General features: G+C 43.2%; 1 protein-coding gene across 2 annotated transcripts in view; it reads left to right on the top strand.

Annotated features, from left to right (window-relative positions):
* erbb4b (erb-b2 receptor tyrosine kinase 4b) overlaps nucleotides 1-25,284 on the top strand; it is a 336,220-nt gene that overhangs the window by 274,526 nt on the left and 36,410 nt on the right. Inside the window, exons 18-20 of one of the 2 annotated variants that reach the window (XM_078286220.1) lie at nucleotides 1,845-1,967; nucleotides 3,889-3,987; nucleotides 8,178-8,360. In XM_078286220.1, coding sequence (XP_078142346.1) covers nucleotides 1,845-1,967; nucleotides 3,889-3,987; nucleotides 8,178-8,360 — 405 coding nt within the window. Of the gene's footprint in view, nucleotides 1-1,844; nucleotides 1,968-3,888; nucleotides 3,988-8,174; nucleotides 8,361-25,284 lie in introns of both variants that reach the window. The other variant, XM_071923131.2, reaches the window with a different exon arrangement.

Below are 25,284 nucleotides of genomic sequence, written 5' to 3'. Positions count from 1 at the left end.
TGCCACATTAACTCAAATAGAACAGAATACTCGGAATCCAGAGCTTTACCAGGAAGAAACCAGCTGTCGTTCACAATTCTGTACCATCATGCAATGCAAATGCAGTGTTAAGTGTAATCTAGCTGCCAAAAGCGGTGCGTCTCCCTAAAAAGCATTTACTGAGCTAGAGGAAGATCAAACTATATTTTTGTCATTGTGTGGCCGCCTTTTTCACATGGGATTTGCTCTCGTGTCTTTTAACATGTGACAGTCAACTGTTGCATGTTAAAATAGCGTGTGTGTGTGTGTGTTTCTGTGGTTGTTTGTGTGTTGGTGTCATGGTTTCAGCACCACAGTGTACAGTGGGAGGGTGGACAGCTCCGATACTCTAGCAGCTGTACAGCCTCAACAGCTTCAGCACCACTAATACTGGCCAGCTCCCTGCACACTGGGGCTGTAGAGTGGTCTGTGTGGGTGTGTGTGTGTGTGTGTGTGTGTGCGTGCATATATATGTCTGCTTTCATTTGTATATGTGCGTGTGTGCATGCGTGTGTGCATGCGTGTTTGCATGCGTCTGTGTGTGTCACTGTGTGCGTGTGTGTGCCTGTTTATTTGTGTCGGTGTACATATGTCTGCTTACGTGTGTGTGTGTGTGTGTTTCATTGTGTGTTTGTGTTGGGTTTGTGCCTGCTTTCAATGCATATGCATGGGTTATGTGTTTGCACATATGTCTGCTTGCATTTGTTTACGTGTGTGTGTGTGTGTGTGTGTACATGTCAGTGTGTGTGTGTGCGGCCCTCGCCCTCCTTGCCTCCGCCCTGCAGAAGCTGATTTACTATTCCATTTAAATGAAGGACAGCTATTGTTTTTTAATCAGACGGCCGCCGCGAGCCGGAGGGACAGAGACTGCCGACCAGGGCAGGGCTGATTTACTCTCTCTCTCCCCCCCTCTCTCTCTCTCTCTCTCTCTCTCTCTCTCTCTCTCATCCATTCGTTCCTCCACTTGAGCAGTAATGAGACAACGAAAGCGTCAACTCCTCTTCAAGCTCCGCAATTATCCACCTCTCCCGCCTCTTTCTCTCGCTTCTCATCCACCCATCTCCCTCTCCCCTCTGCTTTCAATTCTTGTATTAAATCTCTCACTTCAGAGTTTGGAAAGTTAAAAGCATGCCTGGAATTTCTGTTACATGTAACAGAAAGAGTGACTGACAGAGTGAGGATTGGATTGGTTTTGTTCAGGCGAAAGGGATACATGTCATAGTAACCTAACAGTCATCTAAAACACTCGGTTTTTACCAGGTAAATACATGCAAGTTATCAATTAATTGCAGCTTCAACAAAGTAGGTACATTGTAGTAACTCCATTGTAGTTGTCATATGTTTAGAATGGTAACAGCAGTTTCATGGCATAATTTCCAAGGCTCCACTTTCTTTGATTCAAGGAACAATCTTGTAGGTACTGAAGGTTTAATTTTGTACTTAATTGTGTATTTAATTAAGGCAATACTTTTCTATAAATTAGCTTTCCTTACACAGCAATTGTTCATGGCTGTACCCACTTGGAAAAGGTTTATTAAACTTATCATGAAATTACCACGTTCCTAAACCTGTGAAAACTACAATATAGTTACTTGAACTGATGAGTTATATAAGACATTTTTTTCAGTAATTCAGCTGTTTCTAAATATTAATCTTCTTAATTACAGGTTGATTGGTTCTGACTTACTGGTGGGAGGGAGGAAAGCATATAAGGGAGAGAGGAATTCGTCGTACAACATTGTGAATATACTGTATGTTATAGGCCTGAGCTTGTTATGTTACAGCTCCTGATTGAGTGTCCTGTATGTTACTGTGTGTGTTTTTAGCTGGTGGAGCCCCTAACACCCAGCGGGACAGCACCCAACCAGGCCCAGCTCCGCATCCTGAAAGAGACTGAACTCAAAAGAGTCAAGATCCTCGGCTCCGGGGCCTTCGGGACTGTTTACAAGGTAAAACACACACACACACACACACACACACACACACACACACACACACACACACTAATACACACTAATACATTCGCTCACAGAAGCACACACTGGGGCAGAAAAAGAAGAAGAAGAATCCTACTAAACCCTACTAATCCTCACAAAAACAATAGGCATTCAGTCCTATGGGCTTGAACCCCTAATAATGAAACATATTCATGTATACTTGTGTGGAATCTCCTTAAAATGTCACATTCAAATCAATTCAGGTTAAGGACTTCCCATTGACAACAAATGTAGTATTGATCAGTTATACAAGATATAGTACGTAATCAGACAAACTGCATCATATCCATCTTTTTAATCAAAGGACAATATTGGATTACTGATATATCACTCTAACCCTACTAAATATATCAGCCAAAATACATACTGTAACACAATGGGTACACAAGTTGTTTGCAGTATGTTGCTGTTGCATCTGTAGCTGTAGCATGTAAAAATACAAAAAAAAAAAAATTCATATACTCCTAATTTTGAGTGGAGGATGGAAAGAATAAGAAGACAGGAAAGACAGATTGCAGGATCATTAATGACAGGAAATGAGATGGGAGGCTGGTGGTGGGAGGAGGGGTGGTGGTGGGAGGAGGGGTGGGGGTGGGGGTCGGGGGGGGTGCTGGAATGGAGGGAATAAGTAATAGCAGACATTGAGCTCCCTGGGGTCAGAGTGAAATAACAGCTAGATGAGGTCGCCACCAGTGTGACGAGAGGCGGAGACAGATGGAGATGGAAACCCACATTGGCCGTTTTCGTCAATCCATCCATTATCCATTATCGCCCAGATGTCCTTTTCCCCCGCAGCTTCCTCCAGCTCTTCCTGGGGGATCCTCAGGCATGCTGGGAGATGTAGTCCCTCCAGCTTGTCCTGGGTCCACCCCGAGGGTCTCTTCCGCTTGTATCCACAGTCTCATTCTTTCACTCGCTTCCCTGCGACTGACCGGTAAATTGAGAGCTTTGCTTTGTGGCTCAGCTCAAAGCTCACTCTTCCACTTGGGACAGTTGCTCACCCCTCACCTGGATGGGACGGGCCGCCTTTATCCGGAAGAGAACCATGATATCAGACTTGGAGGTGCTGACCTGAAAAAGTCACACTCAGCTTTGAATATAGAAATAAGCTTTTTGCAACTTTTATAAACTGTCCATCAGTAATTTTTTATTGTGTGGAAATACTATTGTAATACAAAATTCAGGTCTAATTTGCTTCAGTGTTACAAGCCTAAAGAACCCTTTTTCAGCTATGAAATGCATGTAAGACTCATGTTCAGCTGTTACATACTGCCAGTCTCATCAATTTGAGAGTGAAAAAAGTGTTATTCAATCCAATGAATCATAATCAAATCCAGTTGGGTGGACAATTTATCAACAGGAGGCAGCATATTGAAATTACGAATCAGAGTTTTAAAAGGGATAGGTGTTTTAATTCATGAGCGGAAGTGGACCTGCTCTCACCGGGGATATCCAGTCACATCAGGGCAGAATGGATGTGGAATACATTTGAAATATTTTGAAAAAGTTGAGCGCCGCTTGATTTCTCTCCTCTTTCAACTGATTTGACTGCTTTGGCAGCCGCTCCATCACTTGGCATGTTAAACCCGTCCCACCTGAAATGAAATACTTCAAAATGATTAAATATTTTTGCTCATCTTTTTGAAGGGCAAAATACCTTTTTTATCATACACAGTACATTCTCATACAAAATACCCCCAAAAAATTCTCTACTTGGTGTTTTAAATTGAGTTTCCTCCTGTGCAAACCGATCACAACTTAATGCAGGTGAACAGGAGTTTTGTAACTTTGCATGTATGACTCATCGCCTGTCTGTGTGTGTATATGCGTGTGTGTGTGTGTGTGTGTGTGTGTGTGTGTGTGTATCCCGCAGGGTATTTGGGTCCCAGAGGGCGAGACGGTGAAGATTCCTGTCGCCATTAAGATCCTGAGCGAGGCCACGGGACCCAAGGCTAACGTGGAGTTCATGGACGTGAGTATCTGTACAACTCGCCATAGAAAACTTATAGAAAACAATCCATTTCACTATTCTCCGAAAATTCTTCTTCTACCCATAGAATTAAACACTCAAATGATTTTGGTTGACTGCAATTCAAACTCCAGTGAAGTTTCCTAAAAGATGAGACAGTTCTGGATTTATGTTTTGTTGTGTCGAAGTGTTTCAAACTGTGTGCGTTCAGTCACAGCGTATACAGCAAATTGATTTTTAGTTTATTGCTAGGTGAGGAGTTTCATACATAAACTAGCCGGCGTTGTGAAGGCCTCTAGGATCCCTGCAGGACCATTATAAGCCATTTTGCCACAGTGGGACATAGCGGACCTTGAGCTCAAAAACGCTCACAAGACGACCGAAACCACTTCTCATTTATTTGACACGAAAGTGCAGCTTACAAATCATCTCCGTTGGTGAAATGACGCTATTGAGTGCTAAACTGAGACCCCATAGACACCAGAATAGAAATCAGAGGAGGCCCGAAAGACCCCTACACACACACACACACACACACACACGCACCATGCCACAGGCTCCCAGCACAGCGCACAAGGCCCCATTTATAAAACATTCGGCGCCCGGCTCATTTCAAAAGGAAAAATGAATGTAAAAAATCAAATTATCTCCTGCACGATGATGCAATGGAGATGAAATAACTCCCATCAACATACATACGCACGGACGCACACACACACACACACACATACATACACGTAGGGAAGCGACCCAATTGCACTCATTTTCACTTAGTTTGACAGTCTGAGGAAGAGTTTTAAAGTGTTAGCACTTCTATTTTTATCAGCCGGTCTTTGATGAATATCCTGTACGTCTCTCTGTCTGTAATTGTGTGCTTTACGTGCTTCCCGAGGCTTGTTTGACTATCAGACTACCAGAGATCAAGAGTGAGAGCAAGAATGAGAGATGAGATGGAGGGACAAAAATAGAGAGATATAGAGAGAGACATGTTGAGGCAAAAAAAGGCAATACAAGTGAGACTGCATTGAAAAGTAGTTGTCAGGATTCAAACTGGCAACCTTCCAATAACAAACCGACTTCTCTGAACTCTAAGCTGCTGCCACTGAATGTTTTTAGAATGTCACCAAGGATTGATTGTCTTTGTGTGTTTGTGTGTGTGCCCCAGTAGTCTCTCTCTCTCTCTCTCTCTCTCTCTCTCTCTCTCTCTCTCTCTCTCTCCTCCACGCTGACTCGTCCTCCCTACCTGCGGAGGGCTCAGAGGGAGGAAGCTCCTTCATTTAAACAGCAATCAAAACACAGCGGCGCGCGGAGTCAGGCGGCCATGTTTGGCCAAGCAGCAAAATGCCACCGCTGCCTCCCCGCTGCCCGCGCCTAGCATGGGGACGAATACTTATTAAGAACCCTGTCAATGCCCCTGCTACACTGTCATGCAAATGTACGCCTGTGTGTGAGAGTGTGTTGTAGTGTGTGTGTGCGTGCGTGCGTGCGTGCGTGTGTAATCGTAATGGTGGCCGCAGGCAGGCAGGGAGGCAGGGCACGCTGAGTTATTCCCTTTGAAAGGCAGAATACTGCCCAGGGCTTGTCTTTATTGGAGCAATATAAACCCTCATGGTCCATCCTTAGAAATTACATTTAATAACACTGTTTCCTTTGTTTATGGAAATGATAATCCTCGTTCTGTTTTTTTTTTATTATTATTATTTTTTATGTTTTGTTCAGTGGGAACCGTAAGGCTGGCACACTGCAGAAAATGTCCATCTTAAGTCATTTAGGCTCATATTCGGTCTTAAAATTTTACTTTAAACTCTGAGACAATCCCACGTGTTTCCAATGCAGTCTCACTTGTTTCAGGATTGCACTAGAAATAAGCGCCAACATGTTGAAACAAGGCTGAATAAGGCAGATCAGTCCACTAGTATCAAGATCAAGAAAACAACACTTGATTCAAGAAAATTCTGGAAAAAAGTTGATTAGCAACAAGTGGTAATCTCTCCCCATTTGCATGATTTTCATCTGTTTTAAGAATAACAACACTTAAGACCAAATACTAAATTAAATTACGTCATAAGACAAACACACACTCTCTCTGAAGCACACACACACACACAAGTGCTTGCACACACACAAACGTGACAGTTAATGACCTGATCTATATTTGACAAGGTCATGTTTGCATTTAGTATACTCATAAGGATTCATATGATTTAAAGGTCCCATATTCTCCACTTTCCAGTGTTTTATTTCATGTATTTCCAGCATCTCTCTGAGCCTTACCAAGAACAGGCTGTTTCTGTCGCTATGTCTTTAAGGCTCATTAATATTAACGACCCCTCTGTTCTGATTGGCTAACCGTTTCAAGAGTGAAACGTGAGACACCGCGGCCCGGCAGCTACAGGTAGGGAAAACTCTCCGGTAATAAACAATGACAACCGCTCAACCGCTTTGAAAAAAACACTTTGTTAGTCTATTATTTCTTACAGAAATGATAATGAGCGAACCTTTGTGACGCCACAAAGTTACAGAAGTCCAAACGGCTCGTTTAGAGGCTCGCTTTTCTAATATGGATTGTGTGGATTTAGTTGGCGACCGTGCGTTTTGATACTTTCACCATGTTTAGATAGCACATCCAACTCCTTTATAATCAAAGAGGCAAGGGAAATCCTGTTTTACACCATATGGGACCTTTAAATTAAACATAACTGAATTAGACCAGACTATTTGGCAACATCTACAAAGCTGAGTGTTGTATAATCAAGATTTATGCATATGTGTTGTATACTTGGAGCTTTTACTGTAGATTTGTAGCTTGTTGGATGGCCTCAGTTTACACCTCTTCCTGTTTCCCATGGCAAACTGATGTACTGTTTAGAGGACCATGTAAACAGCTGAAGTGAAGGGGAAAAAAACAGTTTCAAGGTGTCCACCAGAGAAAGATAGTTCAAGAGCGAAGATATTTCAGGACAGCCCAGCATAGTGATAGATGAACTCCAGCGTCGTCCAGATTTACTGGAGAGAGAGCTGCTGTCCATGCAGTGGAACCGAAAGGCCTCCTCTCTCCCAGACTCCAGGTCTGATTTAACATCGTCCTGATCCATCCCGTCGCCGTAGATCTCCGGCTGATAAGCAAGGATTGGATTATGCAAGCGCTGTCGTGCATTGGCCACATAAATCCCAGACTGTGTTCTGTCTCTATCTCTCCAGACCATTCAGAGGAGCTCTATACACTGTGTAGTCTCTCTCTCTCTCTCTCTCTCTCTCTCTCTCTCTCTCTCTCTCTCTCGCTCTCTCGCTCTCTCTCACATACACACACACACACACTACCACCATCTCCTATCTTGTGTATGATTGCTTCACACCATAGGGGGGAGATAGAAAAGATGGCTTACCTTGTGATGGATTTTCATATAACCCATAACTCATATAGTCAAACTGCATAAAGGTGCATAAAGATGTTGTGTGTGTGTGTGTGTGTGTGTGTTGGGTGGCGGGGTTGGAGGGGTACGTAAATGCATAGTTGAGCAGATGCAAGCCTAGATGAAAGCCTTTGGTAGTGTGTCGCCATTATTGGAATAATAAATAGCATTTAACAGAGTACTACAATGACAGAATGGTGTTTTTCTGATAATATATAGCAGAATAATATATAATGTGTTATCTCTCTTACTATATCACCAGGACATATAGGTATTGAAATTATAAAACAGTTTCTAAGCATTACACACAATATACATGTACATGTATTATATAACATGCAAACTATTTCAGACCAAAGGTGGTACATTAGACTTCTGAAAACACACAAAGCCTATTTTACAGCACAGTATGAGAGTACACCCACTTTTTGGCAGATAGATTGACAGGGTTGACATCAATCTCACCTTAGTGCATCTAGAATGCTTTTAGTTTACAACAAAGCATGCTGACAGTCTGGTGAACCAGTAAAGCAGTCACTTTGGGAGTCTGGGTCTGGGATAAAAAAAAAATCGATGTGTGTCTGACTTAGTGGAACCTAGCTGCTCTCTTGAAGGAAAAAATCACCCTTAAACAGAATTAGGAGTCTTATGATCTTTGACAGTTCAGTCTAGACATGTAAACATGACCAACTTGTTTGAAACCTTCGAACCTAGATGTCATTGTTAATGTACAGAGTTCCTCCCCCACATGCCTGAGTGTATGTATGTCTCATTCAGGAGGCCCTGATCATGGCCAGCATGGAGCACCCCCACCTCGTGCGTCTGCTGGGAGTCTGCCTGAGTCCCACCATCCAGCTGGTCACCCAACTCATGCCCCATGGGTGCCTCCTCGACTATGTCCACGAGCACAAGGACAACATCGGATCCCAGCTGTTGCTCAACTGGTGTGTCCAGATTGCCAAGGTAAGGATCATGAGGCTTTACTCTTTTCTTTGTTGCTGGTGGTGGATGGAGATGGTATCACTGATTGCTCAGGAGGTGCCATAGTGTTTTTTGTGAATTTGTTTGGCTAGTTGGTTGGTCAGTTGGTTGGTTTATTGGTTATATGACTGGCCGGCTGATTGGTTGGTTGGTCAGTTGGTTGGTTTATTGGTTATTTGGCTGGGTGGTTGAGTGGTTAGTTGGTTGATTCTTTGACTGGCCAGCTGATTGGTTGGTTGACTACCTGGCTGGGTGGTCAGTTAGTTGATTGGTTGGTTGGGTGAGTGGTTGGTTTGTTGGTTGGTTGTTGGACTGGCTGACTGGTTGGTTGGTTGTTGGACTGGCTGACTGGTTGGTTGGTTGTTGGACTGGCTGACTGGTTGGTTGGTTGTTGGACTGGCTGACTGGTTGGTTGGTTGACTGGATGGTTGGTTGGTTTATTGCTTGGGTGTTGGGCTGGCTGGATGGTTGACTTGTTGGTTGCTGGCTATCAGTTCGGTCAGTTGATTGGCTGGTTGGTTGACTGGTTAGTTAGTGGGTTGTTTTTGGTAGTGGTAGACAATTTGGTTACTTGGACACCTTGGTTGTCAATGGACTGTCTTCACATTTTTTTTCTATCACAAAGTGCACCATGATAATGTGGTGTTGTATTGAATTAGTTATGAGGAAGATATATTCTCTTCATTCTGGAGAGGGCTCTGCTGTGCTCTCAACCTTTCCTCAGTATTGTGGGATTGAATATGATGATGGGATTTTTTTGGCTTCTATTGAAAGGCCTCATTGACAAACCATGTGGATATCAAGTATTGTCTATAGAAGTAGATTGTTGTGCTTTGTGGGACATAAGTATCTTTGAAGAGTCAGAGACAACACATTAATAAATAACGTGTTGTTGACTGTTGTTCCATGATCTTCACATGGGACCACCCACCTTCTATACGTTCCCTTTTTTCCTTTGCTTCTCTCATCTCTCACGCACACACTACTGAACCTCTCTTGAACCTCTTCTCTCTCTCCCTATCTCTGTCTTGTAACTATCTCTCATACACACACATCAATACTATCAATTTCACTCTCTCCCTCTCACTCCCTCCCACACGCCCCACGTGTATGCGTTTATATTTATCAATCATTCACTCATTCCTTAAACGCGTATTCTCCCAGGCCACTGTCCAGCCGTGTCCCTGTAGACACCACTATCCATCTCTATGCATACTTCCTCTTACATTACCCCCCCCCCCCCTCCCTTTTTAAAACATGTCTCGGCTAAATGAGGCCGACTGAATTACCAAAGCCCTTCCCAGAGTGAAATGTAGATGTCTGTGTTTGTGTGTGTCTATAGTACATGGCAGCAAGCCAAAGACAGTTTTAACTTCAAAAGGACTGGAGATTTGATTGGGATGCCTGTCTGTGTGTGTGTGTGTGTGTGTGTGTGTGAGGGTGTGTAGGGGGGGTTCGACAGCAGACAGCAGCGCCCCTTGCTCGCCTCTCCGGAGAATAGAAGTAAATAATTCAAAGCCTTGCCGGTCTTTGGTGATGGACTTTTGGATTGCAGTGAACTCGGCGTTAAAAAAACCCACGCCATCGGAGGTAGAAGTGCATAATAATTAGCTATAATGTAGTTGTGAATATTATTAGGTGACAGCCACTTGGTCTCTCTCTCTTTCTCTCTATCTATACATCACACGCTATAATTAGATTACTTAACATGCTGCGTTTGATAGATGGTCGGCGGAAGTGTAATATACAGAGAACACAATAATGGGTTAAATAGCCAAGGGAGGCAGAATGTCAGAGGCCAAGCAATCGCTGCAGTCTTCCCCAGATTTAATATCTTAGACAAATATTTCTGTTGCCATTTTTGGCTGAGGCTGAGGCGGGCGGTACTCCAATGAGCTTCCATGGGAGAATATTAAACCATCAGTTAAACTTGGGGCAGGGACACAGTTGTGATCATACCGCATAAAGTGCTTTTTTTTTTTTTTTTTCATAACAACAGCGAACAGAGCATACGTTAAGCCTTCCCTTGCTGTGAAACAGAAATATTTGCACAGTATGGCAATTTATCACGGCACACAAATTACTGCTTGGAAAAAGGATGGGGATTGGCTGTTCTTGTGCTGTACGCATAAATAAATACATGCCTACTGTGAACAGCTGTCGACATGGAGGGATGTATAATTCATAAAGGGTAGATATGATGATGCATTATTTACCACTATGTTATTATGTGTATCAACTGTGTTGTTTAGTGTTTTTCAATAATTGGCTACTGATAGTGAGGACACAGATCGCCCTCAGTGGCCTTGGTTAACACACACACACACGCAGACACACACACACACACACACACACACACACACACACACACACAATGAATACATCTGAATAATATACCAACAAGGTCACGAGTGAATTGCTACACTTACCTGAACATTATTAGCGCACCCAACTGTAGTGTTCATAATAACTTATTCCATTAAGACTGTTGAGGCCTCCAGCAACTTTCCTGCAATCTATTTCAATAACTTTATCATGGATGTTTATATCCACTAACGCTTGATCTGTCTGGCCTCTCAAGGCTCCTGCAAGTGACAAGGTTCAGCTCTCCGAAGCGACGCCCCTGTGGCCCTCCCGCTCCGTCATGGCCACCGTCACAGCCATAGATTATTAATGGAGCGATCTGCCATGAAAGTCATACTAATGAGCAGATTCATCAGGATCTGCTACGCATGCGGGGCTCCGATGCCACGCCGTGTTTTTTTCTTTTTTTTTTGTCTCTGATTTCTCTATTCCATTTTATCCTTCCTTATCCCAGTACTATGCCGCTCTCTCTTTGTTCTGTTTGTGTTCAAGTCTCCCTCTTGGTTTTCCCCTTCCTTCCTTCCTTCCTTTCTTTACTTATATATCCTTATGTCGACATACCACACCAGAAATTTGACTTTGATACTAATTCTAAGAATAATATCTAACAAGGTGATACTACTACAATACCATGGCAAACAAGAAAAACCATTAACCTATATTGATGTTGGGTGTCCATCTTTGTCGGCTCTGTAAGTGAAATAGTTCCGTATTTCTATTTCGTTTTGGGTTCGGTTCAGTTTTGGTTCGGTTATTTCATATATTTTTGATTTTTGGTTTAGATTTTTTTACTCTGTGCCTGTGAGTTTACACAAAAAAAATCCATTAGTGGCCTCAGGCAGTGTCCGAAATTAACTTTTTGACTCACCGGCCAAGGTGGCTGGTAGATGAAAAAATCCACCGGCCAAGCATTTTTTTTACCGGCCAAAATAATAAATTGCCTTTTTGTGTCACATATACATATATATGTATATATATATATATATATAGACACATTCGTTTCAGTACATTTCATTGAGATAATAAGGTATTATGTTGAATACAAACTTAAAGAGGCCAGAGCAAAATTTGAAGCAAAATTATTTTAATAATCAACGGTTAATCAATTGAATACAACTCAAGAAGTCTTGATCTCAAAATTCTACTGAAGTATTTGCTATTAAATGTACTTAAGGATCAAACATAAAAGTAAATTTGAAGGTTTTGTAAACCTATCAGATGCTTAATCATTTTAATCAACTTAAACCTCCTCATCAGACTCCTCACTCTCTACCCTCTTTGCACGGTCCATGAAGTCTGGCCTCCTGCTCCTGACAGAGTCCTGGTGCCACAGCATCACAGCTTTTGTAGGATCATACTCCCTGATCTCTGGAGAGGACAGCTGGACCATAAGGAGATCTGACAGTGTATCAGACCTTAGGTTGGACCGCCAATTGGGTTTCACTCTTTACTCCTAAATATCGCCACATAATAGCTAGCAGCAGACCGGCGGCAAGTGACAGTAGCTGATGTCCCGTACGGTAAACAGTGCCGCTAAACTAGGAGAGCTTGAGACGGTCTGTGGCTGGCGCTCCTGTGTCTGTGTGTGTAGGTGTGTAGGTGTGTGTGTGTGTGTGTGTGTGTGTGTGTGTGTGTGTAGGAGTTCAGCCCCGCCCTTGTGAAACTCCGACACAGACGTGATCTCTCTCTCTCTCGCACTCTCTCTTTCTCTGTCTGTTGCTCTCTCTCTTTCACTTGCTCTCTCTGCGCGCCCAACACCAAAACGCAGTAGAGACTCTCAGTTAGTCATAGTTTTTTATTACATGACTATTTTGGTACAAACATTTACCCGCCATGTGGCGGATAGCCTTCCGAGATTTACTCGCCAAACGGAAAATCTACCCGCATTTGGCGCTTGGCGACTGTTAATTTCGGACCCTGGCCTCAGGAGAAGATAGTATACCCCTACTGCTTTTCCTCCATATGTTGACACTAGATAATACAGTGACATAAAATGACTGACAGCCCTACTGCTTATCATATATTATCCTCATTTACTCATCAACTGAATCCTTTAGTTACCTTGTCACATTATTAAAACAAAGTCAGTAGTGTAAAATCCGCCCATCCTTTAATTTGATGGCACCTTTACCAACATGCCTGATCTTTGCTAAATGCTAACAGAATAAACAAGCTTCTACATGCACAGCTAATGTTAGCTGATAACATTAGTGCTTTTGTCGCATAGTTAACGCCCTGAACCCCTTAAATTTCCCCTTAAGTAGTTTAAGAGTTAGAAAAAAACATTTTCTTCCATACTGTACGACAATGTCACATACATATTCTGCATCTGCTCGTTCAAACCCTTCATTGAAGCTTTGGCTTCTTATATTGAGTGAAATATTCAAACCCAACATGATAATTTTTTATGGCTGCACCATTACAACAGATAGAAAATCTCTAGATGTGTTGTGCATCATTTTATACACATTTCCCTGTAATTCAGCTTGACATGTTTGGTATCTTTGGAAAGCTCAGGATCTTGACTAGAATTTAAAATAAAGTTCTGTGGGTTTGAACACAGCTTGGCCGCACAACAACAGTGTTTGTAATGATGGACCCACTAGTGGGACCGGCAGGAGTTATGAGGCTAGCCGGCTGTCAGCTGCTAACATTAGCTTGGTTGCTGGCCTAGCTGCCTATCAGTCAGTACATTTCCCTGAATTGATATGGCATACCCCGCAATATATACACTGTCAATTCTTTGATATATTGTTGGATACTGGTCATCATTATCACTTAATCTAAGATACCTCCTTCTCTCATGTGCAGCACAGTACTATGAGAGTAGCACGTAGCGGCAAACCGTCATTTCCTTTCCGTCTGGTGAGCGGGCCACAAGGGATTGTGGTCATTGTAGTCAAAATTACCACATATTCTGACCTAGATGTGTTGAATAGCTGTCTTCTGCAAACTACAAATTTCAGCATATTTAAACTGAAAACCGAACATTGCATAATTCATATAATTGAACCGAAGTCAGTCAATTGTTATGTTTTAAACCCAAAAAATAACCCAAATTTTGGTTAATCGCTCAGCACTACATGTTTCACACCCAGCACCAGTTTGTCAACCAAGACATGGCGGTCTGTTTGACGCTGTTGAACGTTTCCAGCTGTTTGACTCCGACTGCCACAGTCCACTGTCAAGAGCCAGACTGATGCTCTTCCTATTCCAATCCCTCTTCTTCTCCTTTTAACCATCACAAACCGCATGTAAACTCCTTCTGGAGGAGACGGCAACAGTAGTGAAGTAGCATTGAAATTTCAGTTATTGCGACAGCGCCGTCTCCAGCTCTGTGCCCCGCTCACTATCATCAAACATCTGAAAGTGAGATTGTTGGTCTTATTTCACCAAGTATGCAACTGGAGATTAGACACAGTTTGACACAGAATACACTCGTCTCTACTCCGAGACAATCAGCAGTGATCTGAAGTTGTTTAAACATGCTTCATATTGGGTGTACTATATTATATATCAATGTCAGAACACTGGCGGTGATGCATTCATTCATTTCCTGCATTCTAGCAAGAAAACGGGACTATCTGCTGTTCGACACAGTAGAGACTGGCTCCCTGCTTTAATTCGGGACAATTTAGAGGCTTCTACATGAATTCTTTTGAACTGGTAGAAGAGACACACCAAAAGAGACAGGGGGGGGGGGGGGGGGATGATATTATATGCTGACAGAAAGAAGCTCACAGGGGCCGTAGAATAGCACTGATGGTTGCTATCATGATTCATTTGCCTGTGAAATATTTAGTGTGAACCCTACGCGTTCTGCCTTTAAAGGAGAACGCGGTGTCCCGGTCCCTGGGAGGCAGTCTTCACGCTGACGTGGGGCGATGTGTTTTTAATCATGACAGCTTCGCCCCGGTACAGCGCCGCCCTTCAAACGGCCTCGGCTACATTGCGCGCGGTAAGTCGTCTAAAGCGAGATTTCGAGTGGAAATTGTAGAATTGACCGGCAGATCTTTTCCACCCTCATCTCTAACGTTACTGCTTTGGATAGCCTCCAAGTCTGGCAGTCTGGTGTGTGTGTGTGTGTGTGTGTGTGTGTGTGTGTGTGATGAGAGGATTCTACAGTGTGCAGCACAGGGTCATTTCTCTGTGTAAACCAAACTAGGCAAACATCCCTCTCTCCAACTCATTACATACACCCCAGGGTCCCTGTGTCTACTCAGTTCACTCCTATTCCTATTCTACTCCCTCCACACTCTCTCTCTCTCCTGTCTCTCTGTTTGCCTTTCTTCTATTTTTTCTTCCTCTCTTTCTTTTGTGTCTCAACCCCTCTCTTCATCTCTCTCATCACTCAGGCAATCACTTACAAGAATATAGGCACGGACACTCTTTTCAATTCAGTGACCTTTATTGGTACAAATATTGTACCACTGCATTTCAGTACAATGGGAATATAATGGAACAATGGGGAAGACGGTGGATACAAGTGTCCTACTAGAAAGTACCATTCACCCCCAGCCTTCATCTGGTAAATACTTCAAGAAAATACTGTTCATCTCCGCTTTCATCTGGTAAATGCTCTTAGAAAATACTATTCACCTCAGTTTTCATCTGGTAAATGCTCTTAGAAAATACTATTCACCTCAGTTTTCATCTGGTAAATGCTCTTAGAAAATACTATTCACCTCAGTTTTCATCTGGTAAATGCTCTTAGAAAATACTGTTCACCTCAGCCTTCATGTGCCAAATACTACTAGAAAATATTGTTCACCTCAACTTTAAACTTGGTTTGGCGATGGACTCCAGTTTGCTCAACTCTGACCCCACCAACAAGGAAATACCTGCAGTAAAGTGTAGGGAACGATATACTAATTTCAAACCAATCAAAATCAACGATTTTTGTCACATAGGTTATTTTGTGATTGCAACTCTTTAAATGCCATGGCAGGTTGAAACTGCAATGTTTGGTTTGCTAGAAAACATGAACTCAAGTGTATCACTCACTACGTGCATGTGTGTTAAAAAAAAAAGCGGATCAGGATCAACCAAAGTCTATAGAAAACTTCAATCAAGGCGTCTTCATGGCTTCAAATGAGTTTGAATATGTAAACACTTCCAAGCCATCGCTTTGAACCATGAAGTCGTTCCAACGGTTATTCCCATCTGACGTGACTGCAGCATGAATAAATACATGAACATATAGCGCTCCCTGTCTTTGTCTATCCCTCTCTCTCTGTCTTCCTGCCTCTCTCTCTCTCTCTTTTCTGGTTTGATATGGACCACCCACTCTCCGCACTACCACCAACCCAAGCATATACCTACTCTCTCTCTCTCTTCTCTCCGCCTTTGTCTCTTGTGGGAAGAGTCGGGCGTTCAGATGTTTGATTCCAACGAGCGCTGGCGGAGAGCATGCCTGTTCCAAGAATGCATGTTAACACACAGAGCAAGAAGCAGATCAGAGGCATCACGCCTTTGATACCGCCATCCCTTAGAAATGTCAACAAGTGTCTCTCTCTCTCTCTCTCTCTCTCTCTCTCTCTCTCGTTCTCGCTGCCTCGCTCTCTTTCATTGCCGGGGTAATTAATACTGAAGCTTTTTGTGTTGTGGTGGTCCTTTCATGACTACATAAATAAATATATGGTAGCTTTAATGGTAGCTGCCTATTAGAAGAGCGGAGAGCAGCTCCACGCGTGTTTCTGCCAATTGCAATCCTCCTCAAAGCGAGGCTCTGGTTAAGATAGGATTAGGTAGCTGTACTGTAGCTTTTTGCATGAATGCAGCTGGAAAGAAACGGTGTTTAGTGATACACAGGATTGGATTAGGGTTTGAATGATATGGGGCCGATGATGTCCTTTAATTAAAAATCAGATATGGTCCAATCAGTGTTTTCCATGCCTGATATGATGGAAATTATGCAGTTTGTTTGATTACATATCTGTTGTATAATTGATGAATTCTACACTGGTTGCCTATAGGAGGACCTTAACCTGAATTGATCCTAATGCAATATTTTGATCAGATTCCAAGTATGTATGAATATGGGTGATGATGATGATATATTGGGAGAGTTTTAGTGTCCCATGATGGTCTAAATGCTGTTGCAGGGGATTTTCCACCCTGACAAGAATACAATTCTGGGGAAAAACACTGAATATCTGCACAGAATATCAGTTATCAGCAGCTTGAATCCATCCAATATTGGTATGGGTCTTCAAGAATTCATATTGGTCATAGTCTATACAGGATCTGTGACAATCCCTTGTGTTATTCTGGGAGACGACCAATGTAGAAACCTATTGTAGCCTGGATGTGAAAGGAAAAAGGTTGAGGGCAGGTGTGTCATCGGCGTTATCAAGGTCCTGGAGTGGAAAACTTGTAATGGCCTCACCCAGAATAGCCTCTGCATGCTGGAGCGCAAACCCGGAGACGGCGGACAGATAAATAGTCGCTGCAAAGGACAGAAGGATATACAAAAGACTATTAGGCCTGCACTGACTCATATTTGCCATGCTGTCAGTCACAAACACACACAAACAAACCCATAGACATATACTCTCTCTCTCCCACACACTATCTATGTCTCTCTCTCTCTCCCACACACACACACACACACACACACACACACACACACACACACACAGCAGTGGTGCAGTATTAACAGTGTCTGGCTGAGCGGAGATGGATGTGGCCAGGTAAAGCGGTGGGGGGAATGGATGACTGCAGGCAGCCCACACAATGGATGAGACTGGCGGCTCGGGGAGACAGGCCTAGACTAATGAGTGACTGCCAGACACACACACACACACACACACACACACACAAACAAATGAAGCTGGTACGCAAGCCGGCAGGCACGCAAACACGCACATGAGCACAGTCAAAGTGACGCATGCTCACCATACTGTGATGTACACACACATTACACACACATATTGTGATACACACACACACACACACACACACACACAGAGAGACACTGTGTGACGTACACTGTGCTCCACCTTGAAATCAGTTCTCCTTACATTTACCACTTTCTTGGTACCCGGTACACCTCTCTTCTTTTTCCTCTCTCTCTCTGTCTCTGTGTCAAACTGCAAATGCTCTTGCCGCCTCTTAACCCTTTCTCAAACACACACACACACACACACACACACACGTGTGTGTGTAGCGGACAGCCATCAGAGGTGTGTGTGTGTGTGTGTCTGCAGGTTGCTGGTGCCAGAGCTGATAGATAGCTGGTCATTTTTTAGCCATGCAGGCGGAGGGCCAACACAGCGACAGCTTGGACTCACTTCACTTTCAATTAGTCGCCTGCCACCGTAGACGCCTCCTCACCAGCCTCCCTGGAACTGACTCAAGCCCTGAGTGTGTGTGTGTGTGTGTGTGTGTGTGTGTGTGTGTGTGTGTGTGTGTGTGTGTGTGTGTGTGTATGGAACGCTGTTAATAGGGATATACTGTATGTATGAGTACAATATGTGTGCGTTGTGTATTTGTTTACTGATGTGTGTGTGTGTATTTGAGTGTGTGTTTGTGCTTGGAAGGGGGTTGATATGTATGTTGCTATTTGTGAGTGTGTGTGTATGTGCATGTGTGTCTGTGTTTCTGTGGAAGGATGTTAATGGGAATCTGTGTATGTGTACAGTATGTGTAAGTGTGTGTGTGTGTACACATGTGCGAGCATGTCTGTGTGTGCATGTTTGTATGGAAGGGGTTTATGGAAATGTTTGTTTGTATGTGTGTGTGTGTGTGTGCGTGTGTGTGTGTGTGTTTTTGGAAGGGGCTTGATGAGTGTGTGTGTGTTGTGGCTGCGAGTGAGTGTGTGTGTGTGACATGTCCGTCCCTTCGCAGAGAGACAGACGACACACACCGTGACTTCTCACCCCTCCAGGTTGCCAGATGCCCGCCAAATTTTTGGATGAAGGATTTTGGAGCAAAACTGGCGCATTGTGGCAGATTGTTGCACTATTCCTTGTTCTGTAACACACATCACACCTGTGGATAGTGTGTGTTCGCCCTTATTGTTTTCTCTGCTGCTGTATATGAATTTATGGCATGACTGCAGTACAGATGCAGACAAGTATGATAGAGCTGCCAGAGTTGGGCTCATGGCTCAGAAAAAGTAATACATTACTCATTACTTGTTACTCAAAAGTAATAGTATTGCTTTACTTACTACTTCCTGGGAGCAGTAATTTGTTACACTACTCATTACATAACTTTTCCATTACACCCCAAAAATTGCATGTCTGTTTATACATACAACATCCACTCATTCTGAAAACCCTTTTATGCCCCCCCCCCCATGCTGTCTGTGTGTGTGTAGACATATTCTTGTAAACACAATAACTCAAGAGCAACACATGGTATACATGAAGTTCATACTTACACCACAGGTTCAGTAGATGATAGATAGATTTTGGAGCACCTTGCTGCATAAATTTGCATATTAATGAGGAAAACTGATTTTCTTGAAATATACTATAACTCCTGCATGCTTTAAGATACAGAGTCCATATTAATAGCACCCATGTGTTATGTGAAGACAAGTATGTTGACATAGAAACATATGCTAATTAATGCAGTAATTAATTAATGACCTGTCCAGTATATCATGGGGATTATGGCGGGACATTAGGCAGCTCAAGTGCCTCTGGTTGTTCTAGTTGACATACACTTGAACCCTTGAACCAGGCTGCGCGTTTCTCGCCTACCAGAACCTGTTCTGGACTCGACGCGCATCAGCTCTTCCTAGATAAAGCAACCTCCAATGCGTTTAACACACTCGCCAAACGACCAACCCATTTATATGGAATTTCCTGGCATTGTAATAACACACTTGCCAAGATAATAAGGGGTGATTGCAAGGAAAAAGCAATCAAAGATGACTCTGGCCAACGTGCCGTAAAGCTTTTTTAATGACGCCGGCCTCTCCATATTCCGGTTCAGTGCAATTAGCTGTAAAATTCTTAATGGGCATGGGCTGACTGTGTAGCTGTTTGAGTGCGGGTCAAGTTGGTCATATATACAGGCCCGAGCCATCTGTTATTTTCAGTGGCAGAGGATGCAGGGAGACGGCAGTGCGAGGCCTGGCATGTAATGAGAACGCCCGTCTCTCTCTGTCTGAAGTTTTCATCATTCTTCAATACCTGCACACTATCAAACTTCATCAGTTTACAGCACTTGAGAAAATCGTTTTCTACAAATCATCTCTGATCTTTATGAGTATCGGTATCTAGGATCGAATTAAAATCTGTGACATTTTCATATGAATGTCTGTTTTGCTGCTCTCTATCACTGATTGCTGTAACACAACAGTGATTCAGCCTATAGCCAGTTCATGAAAGCTTTTCCATCTGCTGTTCTAAACAGCCGGTGTCTGGTAGCTCTTTCCTGGGAAAAATCCTCTAGCACACAGGAGGTGATGCGTTTTACATTTCTGGTTTGTTTGGAATAAACAGAAGAAGAACTGGGTAGTTAGCATGAGCAGTGATAGCCACCATGGCTGAACAGACAAAGAAAAGAGAAACTCAAACTGCATCAACAGAAAATCCAAGCTCTATCTCTGTCTCTCTATTTATCTCTACTTTTGTGGGATTGTGTGTGTGTGTGTGTGTGTGTGTGTGTGTGTGTGTGTGTGTGTGTGTGATACTGTGATTGCCTAAGAACTTTACTTCAGACCACTAGCAACCACATTTGCTGTGCTGATAGTGGATTTGAACTGGCTTATTGCAAGCTGTTGTGCCAGTAGTGTTGGCGGGACATCCAGTATGGCATTGCTGGTACAGGATGGGCTCCTGATGGTTGATGCCACCCACAAGTTCAAATTCTCCTCTCCAACAAAACACAAAATGAGGGGACAATGGTCAACATCAGTCAATGTGTCTCCTGAAATTGAATGGACTTATAGCAACTAGCAAAACACTGTCAGGAATGAACACCGTGCCACCAGCAGAGGGCTTCCAGTGTCCAACTGTATGTTCACATTACAATCTACATTGCTGAACCACCCACTGCCTCAGAAAATCATATATTTAGACATTAGGAGCGATGTAATCTGGACTAGTGATTTCATTTGTAAAGGTCATACTGTTTTAGAATTATGTTTTTGACATGCTGGTTTGTTCTCACCTTGCCAGGAGTTAACCTTTGTTCAGTATGTCTTCTTCCAGTACAGAGATATTCGATGGCCATTTTGTGCTTGTTGGAGGTGTGCTGTGGCAGCAGCCTGACCTATTGCAGTAGAAAATTAACATTAAAATGACCAACTGCTGAAATACTGTAGCTCCATAATGAACGTCGGAGATGTTGACTTTGTCCCTAATGCTAATACCAGTCTGTTTATCTCCAGAGGACTAGCAAGCATACAAATATGTCCAATGTGAATAGCTGTTAGATTATGAAACTGACTTGTTTCTATTTTCACTTTCCTCGTCCTTCGCCCCTCCTGCACCCCTGCGCCCGTGTGAGCAGATTCATATCCGGACACGTCTGAACAGCTAAAACGGCGTTGTTTGAAGGCTCTTTCCCGACTCTTCCCCTGCGGAATTGTCACCGCTCAAGGTTGTTTTCGGAGCGTCATTCGCCGTCGTCGGAGAAATTAAGAAAAAGAGAGGAAACTATAGAAAAACCTGTCCCGCTCGTTTGTCCTGATCTGGGCGGTGGAGCTCGGTATTGTTGCGGCCGTTATCGCAGCCGCGGCAGAATCCTCGCATCACAATATGGCTTTTGTTGAGACCTGTCGACGGGACGCGGGCACGTCTCGCGCCCCCCCTCGGCGAACTCGGTCTCACACACACTCGCACAGCCACACACACACACACACACACCCCAAGGCTCAGCGGAGAAAGCCTTGCAATATTGATTGCCGCTTCCAGCCCTCTTTTTCTCCACTACTTACCACACATTCACCTACACACACACACACACACTGAAATCTACCCATGTGCACACACAGAGGCATGCGCAGCACACTCGCAGGGAGGTTCAAGTGCATATTTTACTGTACGTACACACACACACACACACACACACACTTCCTCTTGGAGAGAAGACAGATATATATTATTTACCGGGACCAGAGGAGACAAGGCAAACTCAGAATGAGTAAACACTGTCTGGGAGGAGAGAGAGAGGGAGAGAGAGAGACAGAGAGAGAGAAAGAGGGAGGGGGCGAGACGAGACACAAGCTATCGGTGCTGCCAGCCAGAGAGAAAGAGAGAGAATGAACAAATGGAGACTCCTCGCTGCAGACAGGACCAATATAGAGAGACTGAGGGATGGTCAAAGCACTATGCTTTTATTTATTTAACCTTCCTCTCACCATGCAGTCCTGGCCAGATTAAACTTTTTTTTTTATTTATTTATTTTTTCCACACTGTACAAGCTGCAAACATTCAACATGGATACAAAAATAGAATGAATTATTATTTTTTTTGCATCTGGAGATTAGATGCCAAAGGAAAAATGTTGACTTTGTACATTTTTCATTTCTTCTCAATCACGCTAGGAGACTCGTAGGTTTTGTGGTAGCAGTAACGATTTGAGGTTTGTGTGTGAACTGCAATTAAGCTATTTGTCTATCTTTGCAAATGTGTTTATATGACACACACACACACACACACACACACACACACACACACACACACACGCACGCACACACACACACTCCGCATCACTACATTCCAGGGGAGTCCTGCTAGATTGCTGAGCTGCCTGCTTTGCCACAGATCAATCGTAGATCACGGCTAATGTCTCTCATTACCGCACCCTGCGATCGCCCTGTTATTATCCCACTAATTATGACTATCATCATTATTATCATTTCTATATTACAGTTCATTACTCTGGACCCTAAAGAGGGGGGGTATAATGGACTAAGTGGCTGTGTTATTCCATTTATCTGCTGGTGGGGATGTTGCATGCCTTTGCACATGCTGTTTTGCCACTCTGATGGAAGCCGTCTTGAGTGCTGACAAGGCATCGCCAAGCCGCTCCGCCGGCCGCTCCCGGGCCGGGCCAGTCGGCCAGTAAATTGGCGATCGCGCGGCCCAATTAGTGGCGAAGGCGGCCGCGAGGCGGGAAGGCAAGGGGGAGTCATTCGCGAGTCGTGATTGACAGGAACGGAGAGTGGGTCTTGGAGTTGAGTGGAGTCCAGCGATGCAGACTTCCAGTCGGCGATCATCATAAGGCAAAAACCACCAATACAAACAAGCAATCAGGAAGCCCAGACATTCTCCTTTTGTGTGCAAACGTTAGGAAAGCCTTTATAGTTTTATATGGCTAGCCAAAGATGTTTTTTGGAAAGCCATAGAAAAATAAAGACTTTCCTGAACAAAAGAAGAGTGTCTTGGCTTTCAGTTGTTCGCGTATTCTTTTACCGTAGACTCCAGTGAGCAACAAACGGAGACAAACAGAATGTTTTTGAGAAGTATAAAGCAAGGACACACTCTGTTATCTCCTCTCAACCGTAAACAAAGATAAATTATTTTCAGAAAGCCATTAATTTATGTTTTTTTTTCTCCCCATTACAAGACCCTACCTTCATAACTTACCTCAATGTGATAGTACTTACTTTGATGTACACTTTGGATTTACCTAATAAAGATTTATATCAGCCTATAAAGGTGTTAAACTGAAAAAGGATGGGTAAACTTTTAGGTGTTATGTGGGTTTATGCTCTACTACATCCCTGGTTGCTATAGTGAATTTTGCATTTGCCCTTACTCTATCTGTAATGTGATTTTAGTTGTATTCTTTTAACTCGATTCTGTACATATCATGTAGTTCGTTGTTTGTATGCAGCATTTTCACTTGTCATTGATGCTGCTTTCTTGGCCAGGTCTCATTTGAAGCAGATTCAACGCTATTTGCTCATAAATAAAGGAGCGCACACATTTTTAGGCCTATCCTGCCAGTCAGCTGGGCAACTCTGCGGCTCAAACCAAGCGCAATTGATGTTTACTCCAGAGGTGTCTCAGCGTATAGCGCGTTTCAACACACCCACCCCTTTACAAACAACCTCAGGCAAGCTCCACGCACTTCCTCACTGGAGAGCGCACACACACACACACACACACACACACTGGGCTGCCTACACTCGAACCGAAGCAGTGGGGTGGCTTACTAGATAGAGAGACCGTCCCAATGGTGAATGGCGAAGGAATTAGAATAAATGTATCTTGTAAATAGCTAATGTCTCTGACAGTTAGCGGCCTTAGTCAGCGGCTGACTCATAGCAGCCTCAGTTATTCGTCGTATGCCAGAGACACAAGCTGTACCAATATGATTAAGGACAGAAAGAGCGGGGCATCTCGCTGCTGTCAGCTGAACACCTCGCGTCTCCAGAAGTGGCAAGTGTTCAGGAATCAAGACGAAGGGACTCGGTGTTACACTGACAGCCGTGCATTTTTTGAAATTATGCAATAGGCTTTCAAAGGGTTTCATAAGCCAAAGGGTCATACGATTTTCCCAACCCATAGAGAACCGTGTCTGCCTTCAAGTGAGAAAATGTGAAAAGCGGCCAAAGTGGAGTAACAAGGTTTTCAGCTGACAATAGCAACCTGCTACGCCATGAATTATCTTAACTAAAGAACGCCCATGTTCCTGTGTCAGTGTGAAGTAACTCGCCGCGTCAAGATGAGTCACACCAGTCCCTCTGTTACATCTTGTTTTAGTGCATATTTCAGTGTACAAACATGGCACTGCTCATTCTCATTTCTCGACAAACATTCTTGAGAATCTGATGTACCCATGTTGCACGTTTTGAGGAAACTCCCATACTAACTTGTCATCTGTATCCATGGCTCTTTATTGACTGAACTCTGTTTCTGCTGATTTAGAATTGGTTGCTTCCTGAGACTTTGAGCATGGCTGAGCTCCGCTGGATTTGAAAAAGTCCTACAACTCACATAGTATAAAAAATAAATCTCATGTCAAGAGACATGTCAAGTCCTTTGAATGGTAGTAGACTGGATACATGATGGTTTTTAAGGTTTTTAAAGGTTTTGTTGCAGTTGTTGGTCAAATGTTTACTTGAGTGTTTTTTTTGTGGGGGAAAGACAAATGGGCAGATCCCACCTTTACCTAAAAAACAGGTCTATTTCACCCATGTGCTTACGAACACAACCGGCATAAACAAACAAAGAGTCAAAAACTGAGTGAGAAACATGTCTTCAGTTTAATTTATTTTAACACAAGTAAAGCCAGTTGGGAGGGTGAAAGTGGTTCAACAGAGGTTGCCATTCTCCAAAAAGAGAAGTGAGTTATCTTCCATTTGAAAGAAAAAGGGCACCTCTTGCAAAATTATGGTTTGCACAAAATGCAAAAAAAAAAATATATATATATATATATATATATGAAACTGTTGGTAGTAGGTAACTTGAGTCTTTGGTTGACAAAATAGCACGTTTACAAACTAGATCCTCTATATATCAGATATATTGAATGACAAACTTTAAAATAGATGCATAGTATCCTGGAAATGATTCATTTCTGGATTTTGGTCTTTAAGGTCCATGTTAATGTGATTATAAGCCAATAAAGG

Source organism: Centroberyx gerrardi, chromosome 10, assembly GCF_048128805.1.
Source record: "Centroberyx gerrardi isolate f3 chromosome 10, fCenGer3.hap1.cur.20231027, whole genome shotgun sequence".
Taxonomy (NCBI): domain Eukaryota; kingdom Metazoa; phylum Chordata; class Actinopteri; order Beryciformes; family Berycidae; genus Centroberyx; species Centroberyx gerrardi.
Note: the sequence above shows the minus strand (reverse complement) of the source record. Positions and strands in the feature narration are given on the sequence as shown.